Source organism: Camelus ferus, chromosome 4 (genome assembly GCF_009834535.1).
Source record: "Camelus ferus isolate YT-003-E chromosome 4, BCGSAC_Cfer_1.0, whole genome shotgun sequence".
In the NCBI taxonomy this organism is placed as follows: domain Eukaryota; kingdom Metazoa; phylum Chordata; class Mammalia; order Artiodactyla; family Camelidae; genus Camelus; species Camelus ferus.
In genome coordinates this window covers 65,735,545-65,747,599 of record NC_045699.1, presented here as the reverse complement: position 1 = coordinate 65,747,599, position 12,055 = coordinate 65,735,545, and the positions used below count along the sequence as shown (strand labels likewise).

Genomic DNA, 12,055 nt, shown 5'->3' with positions numbered 1-12,055 from the left:
CAGTATTTTTAAAAAAAACCTAAGGTACTGTCAGGGAGAAGAACCATAGCCTCAGATATTTACAAAGCACGGTAGCACGCTGAGCACTGTGAGACATCCTCCGATAGAGAAACACTTTTTAACCCTGAATTTCTCAATTTATTTGACCCTGTAACCACCCTTTTTTCCTCAGTATTTTTATTAACCCATTATACTTTCTGAAGAGCAATGCTTTCTAGAATGCTAGTTAAAGAACCTACCAGGAAATAAAACAGGATATGTTTTTCATGGTATTTTAGCTCTAAGAGGAATGTAGGAATACCTCTCAGTTTCAGATTCCTTATCTGTAAAATGGGGGGAAAAGTAATTATCATACAGAAATATTGTGAAAATTAAATGAATTAATGCATTTTAAAATACAGTGATTATAGCTTGCACCGTTACTAGATTCCCTAGGGCGCCAAAATGAGTCCGAGTATCAGGACGCCGGCCTAGTCTGTCTCACCTCTGTAATGCTCCCGGCACTTTCCTTGCCCCAGTCACTCAAACAGGCGACGTTCTCCCTTCACCAGCCCGAGAGGAGGCAGACACGCCCTTCCCCTAGTGTCCACCGCTTACTCTTCTTTTCCCACCTTTTCCCAGGAAAGATGGTGAACGTACCCCTGGAGCAGCTGCCCCTCCTCTTTAAGGTGGTGCTGCATTCCTGCAAGACAAGTGTGGGCAAGGAGTGACCTGTCCCCAGCACCCCTCCTCCGGCCAGCCACAACGCCTGGGGTGGGCAGGACGGGCTCCAGAGGAAAGAGCCAGAGAGACCAAGGTGGAGGCTGTGGAGCAGCGTTGCCAATTGCCTCCAGAGCAAGAAGAGTGTTTGTTTGTTTGTCTGTTTTTTTAACCTCATTTTTCTATATATTTATTTCACGACAGAGTTGAATGTATGGCCTTCAACATGATGCACATGCTTTTGTATGAATGCAGCCGATGCATTTCCTTGCAGTTTACAGAATGTGAAGATGTTTAATGTTACAGTGTTGTCATTGTTTAGAGATAGTTCTTTTGTATTTTGAGGGAGAGGGTGGGATGGGGCTGAGATGACTATTTCCATAATGTTGACAAAGATGACTACCTCAGTGGAAAGGGAGGGGTGTGACCATCCCTACTTTTTCTGCAATTTCTCAGCAGACTCATATATCTGTCAGAGAGCAAACTGCCTTTTTCTAGCCGCAGAATTGACAGGTAAAAGAGCACACTGTAAAAGGGAAAGTAGTGTGCGGAGGTTTACCTGGCAAAGTGTGTGCGACATTGGGGGCAGGGCAGGAGATGAGGATTTAGCCATCTCTTTTCTTTGGAAAGCATAAAAGCTGAGAGAGTCAGGCATGGTGACCAAATCTAGGTTAGGTGTCCTCCCTCCAAACAAGTCCTCAGGGAGAAGGGTTTCTATTCTCGCACCACTCTGGGGGGCTCCGCTCCCCACCATCCATAGCACCACTACTGATTTCTGCCACTGTCACTTTTTCTCCCAGGCAAAGTCCTGGCAATAAGCTAAGTCTTGGGGCTTGCCTCCCAGCTCCGTCGGGGCTCACGGCTACCTAGATTCCTCTCCTGGATCTGCCAAGACCTGCTGTCCTCAGGCTCCTTGCCTCTCCCTTATAAATTTGACTTCCTGTTGGCCCTTTGAAAAAACAACCATACCAATTGTCATGATCTGAATCCTGGTGCCCACTACTGATTTATTCTCCTTTCACCTTCAAAACATAGTGTGACAAAGGCCAGACTGCTAATAGAATGAACACTTCTCCTTTGGAATTCCCTGCTTCTTCCCCACCCCATCCCCTTCCACCCTCAGGTCTGAATCCAAAACTACACACAGCCTCTTTTTCAAGCAGTAGGAACATTTACGCATCTGCCGACCAGAATTTTTGCCGCTACATTCTGCTCCAGGCTCTCCTGATCTCTCCAAAATGAGTCCAGGCTTCCTCCGAAGAGAAAGCCCAAGGTCCAGAATGGCTCAGTTGCCCCTTAGAGCCTGGCTGACCGAGGCCTGGAGGGCTGGAGTCCAGAGCTCCTGGGAGGGAAGGGGGGCTTTAAACTACCTCACGTTCCTAAAGGCCTGGCTGCCCCTCTCAGATACGGCCTGGACCCCTTGTTCTTCTACTACCTGCCCCGCCTAGCCCCGGGAAGTGTTTCTTACCCTCTTGGCTTTGACCAGTGGTCACACCAGGTCTGTCGTGGAACTCTTTCAGGTGTTTTTCTCTTCTCTGCCTCACTGCAGCAATTGTCGCTGCCTAAACCCGGGTACCTCCCAGAGCCATTGTAGCAGACAGACCACGTAGCTGGGTACAGACCTTGGGTGGGCCTGAGGGGCCTACAGCACCTCCTTTTGCATATTTAGTCAAAGGCCGTTTGCTCTCTTCCCAGCTCAGCCTAGCACACTTACTCAGAGGGCCACCATACTGCGTGCGTATCAGGTAGTCTGTAATTGTGATTTTTCCTTTCCGGTGAAATGTTACGGGTACCAGCAGAGTGATGATTTTGTCACTTGATGGATCTAAAACTCAGAGCATTACTTGTCAGTGCTGTTTCCTCAACGACTCTTGAGAAAGAAAGAAGAAACATGTTCCTCAGGAAAAGCTTCAACCAGAATGTTTTTCACATGTCAGTGGGAAGATTTTTGAGTGTATATCTGTTTATTTCTAAGTTCACAACATTTTTGTTTTTCTGATTTTTTATTTAACCAACTAGATAACATTCTTTGGCTACAGGTCAGACTCCAAGCCACTTTCCTCAAAATAGGGGAGGGTGCACATTTCAGGGACCCCTTCTCCAAGACAGCTCCTGTGTGCAACATCTCTCTTTGCCAGATCTCCATCGGTCAAGTTATTAGTATTTTTTGAAATTGCTTTTCTCTTAATTAAGCATTTTGCCGGTTGTGTTGGGTATCAAAGGAAAATTGCTCTCTGATGAGGCAAGAACACATCTCTTTAATAATGCAGCATTAAACAGAGCAAGTTGTTAATTTGTAGAGTGGGGGAAAGGTTCTGCAAGTTGCCATTGTACAAATCCATTTTTACAAATGTTTGCAGCAGATTCCGCAGAACAAAGAGCCCATTCATTGCCGAGAGCCCTGCAGAATCGCTGAGCCAAGTGGCCGTGTGTTCTGAGCCGGAGCCTGACCTGTGGACCGCCTTTAATGTCTTCTGCACCCAGTCCTTTTATGACATGGGCTTTTTTTAAACAGGGTAAAGTGACTGTGTTGCGTCGCAAACTCAGGTATTATGAGAGGAAGGTAGGAGTATAGCTAGCAGCGTGGAGACATTAGGTCAGCCACTAGATGTATTTGTGAATTCAGTTTGAAGGACACAGAGAAAGGTTGGAGGGGGAGGTTTGGTGTGTTTGTTTTTTGCCTTTCTTCCCATAATGTTTGGTTAACAGGTAGCCTTTTTGCTAGTGGAAAAGAAAAAAGTTGTGCGTGTTGTCTCTAATTCCCCTCTCTTCTGTCCTCTCTCTGATCCCCTGCCACCAACAGCACTCACTTTGAGTGAGACTTTTTCCACCATGAAAAGACGACCATGAAAGCTGTGTGGTAAAGGAGAGTCCCGCCTCCTTGCGCTGCACTGAAACATACAAGCCTTTCCCTTCCTTTCCCTTTAGATGTTTCCTTGACCCAAGACAAAGGTTTGGAATCTTGGAACTTTAACTACTGCTCATGCTCTCTGTCTCCTTTGTAGACTTTTGGAGTCTTTCACAAGGTTTGGTGGTCTTGTCCTGAGTCTGGAGAAACTCGCCAGAACCTGTCTCAAAGCACTCCACCTGGCTCAGAGGATCCCCAGGCCCTAGCCCTGATCCATAAGTGAGGTGGGAGAGAGAGAAGGCAGCAGGCAGGAGCTTCTCTGCCCTGGTCCCAGATCCAGAGGGGGGAATGGAGGGAACCTAGGGGTCTCCACGACATCACTGACAGTCACCCACTCCACACCATCCTGCCTCGCACCTGCCACCCCTTCTCAGGGAAGAGAGTCCTGCCGTGGCCGGTGTGCCACCAGGTCCTAAGAGCCCTGGGCTCTCTGAGCTAGCTGCTTTGCTCTACTACCTGTTTCCTACCTTTGTTTGTTCTCAGTTTTCTGGGGAATGGGACAGATGGAGACAGACAGACCCAGTATGGGCAACATCTAGGCCATGTCCAGGGTTGGCCAAAGTGAAGGGACACTGGCCTCCCAGCAGGACAGGAAGCTGAGCAGTGGTTCCAAGTCTTTAGCTCTGGGCCCCTGGTCTATGTCTTTTTTTCCATGTTGCTTTTTAAATTTTTGCAATTGTTTTAAGAAATCCAGTCTTTTAGATCAGCCTTTTTATTAAACTTTAAATTTTTCTGTATTGATATTTTTAAAAGTAAAAAACAACCCCCCCAAAAAAAAAGCCAGAAAACAAACCAAAAAAAAAAAACTATAAACAAAAAACCCACCACTCTTTCCCCGACTTGATCCATGAGGGTCCCCCTGCACTCCCCTCTGCCTTTGCAGTTGATCATCCCTCCCTTTTTCCTCAGCTTGAAGCATCTACGTGCAGTGTCTGTTAAATGATGTTTTATCTGTGTCTCAGGATAAGAAACGGCAATCATTCCACCAGGTGCTGGAAACTGGTTAGCCTTGAGGCAAGGGTTTCTAGGGCCACAGCTCAGGGATGTGTATTTAATTACAGGGTCCCCAGAAACCCCTCTTTTGGCTACCACAAGCAACGACTTCTTTTCTGGGCTTGGGAGCCAGACCTGGACAGTTTCCTCAGAGGCAGGGGCCCCCCCTTTGGCCAGAGGTGGGCTGCCTTGAGACCTGAAGTCCTCTGGCTGTCCTGCAACATGAGCTGCAGTGGCCCCACCTCTGCCAGCTCACCAGATGCCTGATCCCTCTGCCCAGTCCAGTCCCCGTCTGGTCTGCCTCCCCTGTGCCTGCAGCCCTGAATGAGCCGCAGCCTGCTCAGGAATCCATTGCAGACTCAAAGGGAAGCTGTGAATCAGGCCGGAGCTTGCTCCAAGCACAAGAAAAAAGTTGGTTTACTGGTGGAGGCTAGTCTTCCAGATCCTGGAGCCAGCCCTGCCAGCCAAAGGATCATTTTTGCCCTTTGGCGACCATTGTTTTCTCTGAAATGTCTTATAAAATAGGTGATAATGTTGTTGACTCAAATTTCCATGAAAAAGAAAAAGAAAAAAAAAACTACCTCTTGAGTGACATCCTGGTCGATTCCTCTCTGAAGAATCTTGTAGGAAAAGAATACTGTAGCTCCTGCTCTGTTTACATGTTTCTGTCGGGAAAGAAACCTCTCCTGCCCTGGGGTGTTGGTGTTTTTGTCTGTGTTGCCATCCCAGGCCTGCGATAGGGGCTTGTGGCTGCGTTGTAATGTCTGGGCCATGTCTGAGGAGACCTTCCCACCTGCCCAGCCAGGGACTGGCCACCCCTTGAAGAGGCCTCCATTTCCTTCCTGTGATCCAAGGCACAGGGGAGTGCCGCCTCCCATGACACCACCTTCAGGAGCTCTGGTGGCATGTGCATCCGTGAGCCTACCTCTGGGCTGCCCACCCAGTGCCCACAGCTACCCACAGTCCTGTACAGGAATCGAGTAAACAGGATGTCTCTGAGCCCTTGTCCCCAAAGGGCCGGCCAAGGGCTGCCCGCCAAGCTGGCTCCATCAGCCCTGCGTGACCAAATGGTCGTTGGCGGGCTCTGCTACCCAGGCCCTCTGCTACCTCCCACCCTGCCATCTGGCAAGGGATGGGCCCTTTTCTGTGAATTGACTACCTGTGGAAATGTGACCAATTAGTGTGAAATGCATGTTTAGCAAATGTTAGGTACTGTATTTGAACCAATAAATGTGAATCCTTCTGCACATGGCATCTGTTTGTGAAGTGTGTCTGGGGTTCTAAGGAGGGAGGATGGGTTGTCCTAAGGAGCTGGCTGTACCTTCAGACCTGTTGCTTCTGCGTGTAGCTGATACCCACCAGTTCCTACTGCTGAGGGTCTGGCAGAGGGCTGTCTCTCAGAACTGTCTGAATTGATGAGCCAACACTGACTCAGATGTGGTGCCTGCTCTGTGTGGCAGGCACTGTGTTGGGACTTCTTACAAACCTGAACCACCTTCCACTTAAAGAATTATCATCTCCGTGTTACAGTTGAATAAACTAAGGTAAAATGAGGTGAAGGGACTCAACAGCCAGAAAGTGGCGCAACTAGAGAAACTGAGTCAGTGGGAGAGGCAAACAGACCTTTGCGGTACAGTGGGGTCAGGATTGTGATTAAGGACGTATACGGGGTTGTAAGGGCCCAGAGGAGGGAGTGACTTGCTTTCACAGATAAGTGTTGAAGGTGGGCCTTGAATAAAGTCACCAGACAGAAAGACTAGGTAGAGGGCTCAACAACATGTTTGAAGGCCCAGCTGTGAGTCAGAAACGTGGACTATTCAGGCCTAACAAGGGACTGCCATGGCAGGAATGCTGGCAGATGGGAGGTTTTACCAAGAGTTGATGGAGCCGCACTTGGGAGCCTTGAATGCCACATTCAGGAGTTTGGGGAAGGAAAGAGAGCTACTCTCGTTGACAGCAGTGTGCTGATGGGTGTCCTGTCTATGTCACTGTAGTCCAAGCAGTTAATACCTGTCTTTCCAGAAAATAGATGAGACTTTCTAGAGCTGAGAAAATGGAGGCTCTCAGAGGTCAAGGGCTGTGTCCGAAGTCACACAGGAAATGTCAGAGTCATGACTTGAACCTAGATCTGCCCAACTCAAAAGCCCAACTGTCCTGAGAGAAGTGACAACAGTTGGGGTTGAGGGGTTATGTGAAGACAGATGGGAAAGATGAACGCTCCTCAGTTCGGGAAGATAAAGGTTGAGTCTGATCAAAGTCTATTAAATCCTCATGTGTGAAATGAGGGGAAGCCCAGCTGCCTTCCCGTACCTCGGCCTCCTCCAGCACAAGGGACCAGAGAGCCCTTGAGGTTTGAAAGAGATGGTTTTAGAACAAAGGAAGCGCTGCAGAACTAATTAGTAGGCTCTTCCTTGCCCCGCAAGAGGGAACAGATAAGACACAGAGGTGCAAGGAAGAGAAAGAACGTACTTGCTGAGAGCCTAGTGGGTGCCAGGCACCAGGATCAGTGCTGCATATGCAGTGTCTCCTCGTTATAATCCTCCTAACAGTTCTGCAAGGCGTAGGCCTCAGCCTCAGTTTACTCATAAGCACGTAGAATGCCACAGACACCGAATTGTGGTTTCTCGGAACACAGGCAACCCACAGGTGGCTCCGTGGAAAAAGAAGTAGGAGTTCTGCTGAAAATCTGGGAAATGCTGCGCTCACTTTGCCTTCCTCCCATCGATTCCCAACCTTCGTTAGTCTATTAAAGGCTCTGAGAAGTCTTACCTGAAGAAGCTTTAATTTTGTATAGCCCAGGGTCTACCGAAAGCACCTGAACATGGAACGTTCTTTCTTCCTGTTAAAATTCTGTTGGGATGGTGTTCCATGGAATAAAATTTAAGACACTGCCCTAAATTTCTAAATTGCTACTTAACTAATACTGAGCTTTTGGTTTCTTTGAGTGCCAGGCAATAGCCTGGAAGTAAAGAATAATAAAGTAATTAATATAAACAGCAAGGCCAAGTGCTATGCTAATAAGCATTTTATGTCCATTCAATTACTGATTCCTCAAGGCCACCCTATGAGGTTGATGTTGTAATGATCCCATTTTACAGATAAAGCAGTGGCCCAGAAAGGGGTAAGTAATTTGTCTAAGGTTACTTAACTTGTATGGAACTAAAGGAATGACTAAACGAGCACTGATTGACAGCCTGCTATCAGGATCTGCTGAGCCCCTTATTCTTCCGCAAACCCTCTGAGGTGAGATCATCTCTGTAACTGAAGAGGAAAGAGGGCAGCTCTGGATTACGTCAGAGTCTGAAGCCAGAAACCCCTAGAAATGGTGGGCGGGAGAGGGTGTGGGGATGAGGTTGGATGTGGCTACGTGGAGCCCTCTCCCAGGGATCATTTTCCTCAGGCAGCTTGTTGACATCAACCAGGGGTCTCGCCACCTGAGTTCGAATTCCAGCCCTTTTCCTTGTATGTGGCCTTGACCCAGATGATGCCTCTGTGATCCTCACTTTCCCTGGCAGATAAATGGAGATAACAGTGCTGTGTCTTAGGGGTGTAAGGAGGGTTCACTGTGGCTGGTTCAAAGTAGGGACTCAATGAAGTCATTCCATAAAGGAAGCTGTGTGAGGGGAGCTGTAGCCCCTCATACCCCAATGGCAGAAAACTAGGAGAGCCAGAAGCCGCCGGTCTGACTTTGCCTGGCCTTGGCCTGGCTGCCCACCACGGTTTTAGGTCCACAGTGGTAATCAGCCTGAGATCCTGTGGCAAAAGTGCCCAACAGTCAGGCCCAGGGCTCTTGGAGTCTTGTTCCCTTAGCAACAAATTTCACCATGGAGACCACAGCCCCATCCTTGCCCTCCCTGCAAGCTCCCTCTCCACAGACCTTCGTGTTCCACACCTAGTCCAAGGAGCAGTGTGTCAACTAAGGAAAGCTTCAAGGAGGCTCTTCCTCAGGCTGGGGAGTTTGAGCCACAGCCAACAAGAGAGACGAAGGGAGCTTCTATTTTTTGTGTCTACTGTATGCCTGACGAGCTTCTGAGGAGGCTACGTATGTGGTCTCATTTGGGTTGAAAACCAGGCCACTTGCCCTATTTTACATAGGTGGAAACTGAGGCCCAAGGAGATGAGATGGACCAGCTCAAAGTGTTGGAGCTGAGACTTGAATCCACGGTTTCTGATCCAGGAACCCCTTTTTTCTCTGCAGCTCTCCACCTCCACATGCATTGTCAAGACACAGCCTCCAGCCTCAGTCTGGGGAGGGTTGGATGGCTGGGCAAATCCTGTGCCCTAGGCCCCGGCTGGTAGCGCAAGCAACAGCCAGCAGCCTTCTGAGGTCGGGGCTGGGCTCTGGGAGCAGCAGCAGTGGAGGAACTGCACTATTTTAAGCCAGGGCCAGCAGGCCCCATGTGGGCACAGGGAGGGTGGCCTCGGGCCCTTGGCCAGCTTCCTGGAAGTCACCATGGCCTCCCTCCTCTCCCCTGAGCAGCTTTTTGAGGCAGTCACTTCCCTACAAACAGGAAGGAGGCTCTCAGGCTTAGAGACCTCCAACCCCAGCTTCCGCCTTCTACCCCCGGGGCTCTGCTGCACAGGGGAGCTCCCCAGCTCCAGACCCTGATCTGTGTCCATTATCTGGGCTGTCTCTTAGCAGGTGGGTGGGAGGAGGTCTGGATTTCTGTTGCTTGAGCTTCCACAGTTCACCCATTACAAGTCTAAGGCCTCCACTTGCCCGAGATCTCTGCCCTCTTGCCTACAGCCTGATTTCTCATGTACATTCCTATTGAGGCTGGCCACCATGAGCCAGAGAGAAGAGCAGAGGTGTCCCCAGAGTCAGTCCCACTCAAGGACCTGAGAGAGAGGCGGACTAAGAGCCAGCAGCAGAAACAAACTGGGACATTCTCAGAGAAAGATGGGGGCAAAAACTGACAAACACAGATTGACTGTGGCTGAGTCAAAAGCAGAGAGAGAGAGACAGCTGCAAAGAGCTGGGGCCAAGAGGCCAGTGGGGGTCTCTTGAGTGGTTGCTCCTGACCACCCCCAAGCACAGGCACTGTCTCAGGACTGTGGGGGGCCCACTGGCTGCACAGCTGAAGAGGAATGTGGGGAGCAAGGCTGGGTCACCCCTTGAGGGCCAAGCGCGTGCACTGTGAGATAAACTACCCCAGGAAGAGGGCCCCAGCTGCGACTGCACGCTCCAGGAGCACGGCGGGGAGGCCCAGGCCCAAGGCTGGAGCCCAGCCCTGCCAGACACCCAGCTCCTGCAACTCCTCCTGAGGGTCTCCACCAGGCCTCATAGTCTGGAAGGTCCAGGGACCCTCAGCTCAGCCCTGGAGGACGTGCAGATTCCCATCCATAGAAGAGCAGGCGGGGGGGTCCTAGGGAGCCTCACTTCTCCAGCTCTGGCTACAGTTCTGGCTCAGGTCAGGGGGCCGGGGGGCGGTGGGGCGGGGGGGCTCCAGCGGAGAGGCACTGTGGTGCAGCAGCTGTGAGCAGGACCATGAGTTGTCCCCATATGGCTTTGCTCCCTCTTGTGCACGAGTGTGGTCTGTGTGCGAGTGTCCACGTGCTTCCTCACTTATAGGGGTATGCACAGAGTTACATTTCCAAGTGTTGCCAGGAGTCCCACTCTGCCTCCTCAAGTCCTTCCTCTCAGACTAGAAAAGGAGCCCCAGAGGCACCTGGTCTCTCCCGCCCCCATTAGGTGGTCCAGCCCCAAGAGCCATGAGGCAGAGGGGGAAGAGCAATCAGGTCTATTGCCGTCCCCCTGCCCCCCTCCTCACGCTGCAGCTGAGGCTCCCGCCGGCCACGGCCTTGACCCGGCACTATGGACTTCTCTGACATTGGCATCGGATCTGAACATCTGGCAGCGGGCTGATAAGGGGTGCAGCGGAAACAGCCTCTGCTGCTGCCAGCAGCCCCACCCCCTCCGCTGCCCTGCAAGGGGTCTTCACAGCCACACTTGCTGCCTCCAGCTCAGGGCCCCTGCCCTTCTCTTCTCGTTCTTTGCCTCAGGCTCTCTCTCTCTCTCTCTCCCTCCCCTTCTCTCTCTCTCCCCCCCAACTGCCTCATTTCTTCTCTCATTCCTTCTGCACCCCCATTACCCTTTACTCTCTGTCTCTGTCCCTCTCTCTGACCATCTCTGGGTCTGTTACATTGTCAGTGGTTCTCCCTTTCCTCTCATTTTCTGCCTCATTGTTTCTATGACTTCTTTTTCTGTCTGTCTTTCTACGCTGTACCCCAACCCCAGCCTGATAGTTCTGTCTCTTCTCCATTTCAGTTTCTGGGTCTCTGGTTTGTTTGTTCCTTGTTCCACCTCCAGGAAATAGGCCTGGCACTTTGGGAAAGTCCCCACTTAGAAGAGAGACCCTGGGCTTTGTTTGCTTCGGGATGGAGGGAGGGGGAGCCTGGGTCAGGCTACACCCCTTCTCCTTCCCCTCTGGGGGGGTCTCATGGCCTGGGACCACCTGGGCTGGAGCTGGAAGGAAAGGACGAATAGGCCACCCAGGGGCTCTGGCAGGGTGGAGAGGACTGTGTCTGCAAGCCCAGGTTCTGGACTCCCGCTGCCTGGATTTGAATCCTGATTCCATCACACCCTTGTTCTGTGACTTTGGGAAGATGCTTCATCTCTCTGAGCCTGAGTTTCCTCATCTCTCAAATGCTGCTCAGGGAGGTGAGGGGAAAATACTACCTACTTCCCAGGATGGTAGAGAGGGTTTGAGACTGGCCACAGGTGGGAACTGAGCACATAGGAGGCACTTTTGTGTCAGGGCCTTGCCACTCCCAGCATGCCTCATCCAGTAAGGGTGAGGACAGAGGGGCTGGCACAGAGGAAGAGGATGTCAGTAAACATATTCAGGGTGATTGGAGTGAGGAGCACCCAGACCAAGTGGTGGAAAGTGACAGCCGACTGCATATAGGGAAGGCAGCAGAACAGGAGAACAGGAAACAGAACTCTCCATGTACAGGAAGCATGCGGGCAACAGCAAGAAGTCATTCAACAAACACTCACTGATGCTGGCTCTGTGCTGACTGCTGCAGACTCAGAAATAAATCAGCCCTGAGCCTTTCCTTGAGGGTTCCCCAGGCTGGGGTGAGTCACCCCATCACAGAAGGGCAAACAGTGTTCAGGAGGATGTTGCAATCTCAGACTCAACCCAGAAAGGGCCACTAAGGACAGACCTGCCAGTCCTTCTGCTGGTTTGTTTGTATTTTGCTAACATTTATGGAGCACATATGACATGTCAGGCAGCCACTGAGTATGTTGCATATGTTGTCTCATTTTGTCCCCATTTTATGGAGAGGATGTGAGGCCCGGAGAGGGGAAGCAACTGGTCCCAGGTCACACAGCTAGAACATGGCAGAACCGGGATTTAAGACTCTTCCACTAGCCCCTCATCAGTTCTCCTTCTCCAGACTCAAGGCCTCATGAGGAAACTGGCAAAGCCAGGCTGGCTCTTTCAATGG

The 12,055-nt window shown here is 50.8% G+C and overlaps 1 protein-coding gene across 3 annotated transcripts in view; it reads left to right on the top strand.

Moving 5' to 3' along the window:
• Nucleotides 1–5,847, top strand: part of NR6A1 (nuclear receptor subfamily 6 group A member 1) — a 204,307-nt gene extending 198,460 nt beyond the window's left edge. For all 3 annotated transcript variants that reach the window (XM_032478401.1, XM_032478400.1, XM_014561816.2), the window contains one exon: nucleotides 622–5,847. In XM_032478401.1, coding sequence (XP_032334292.1) covers nucleotides 622–710 — 89 coding nt within the window. In that variant the 3' untranslated portion in view covers nucleotides 711–5,847. The remainder of the gene's footprint in view (nucleotides 1–621) is intronic.
• The last annotated feature ends 6,208 nt before the right edge of the window (nucleotides 5,848–12,055 follow it).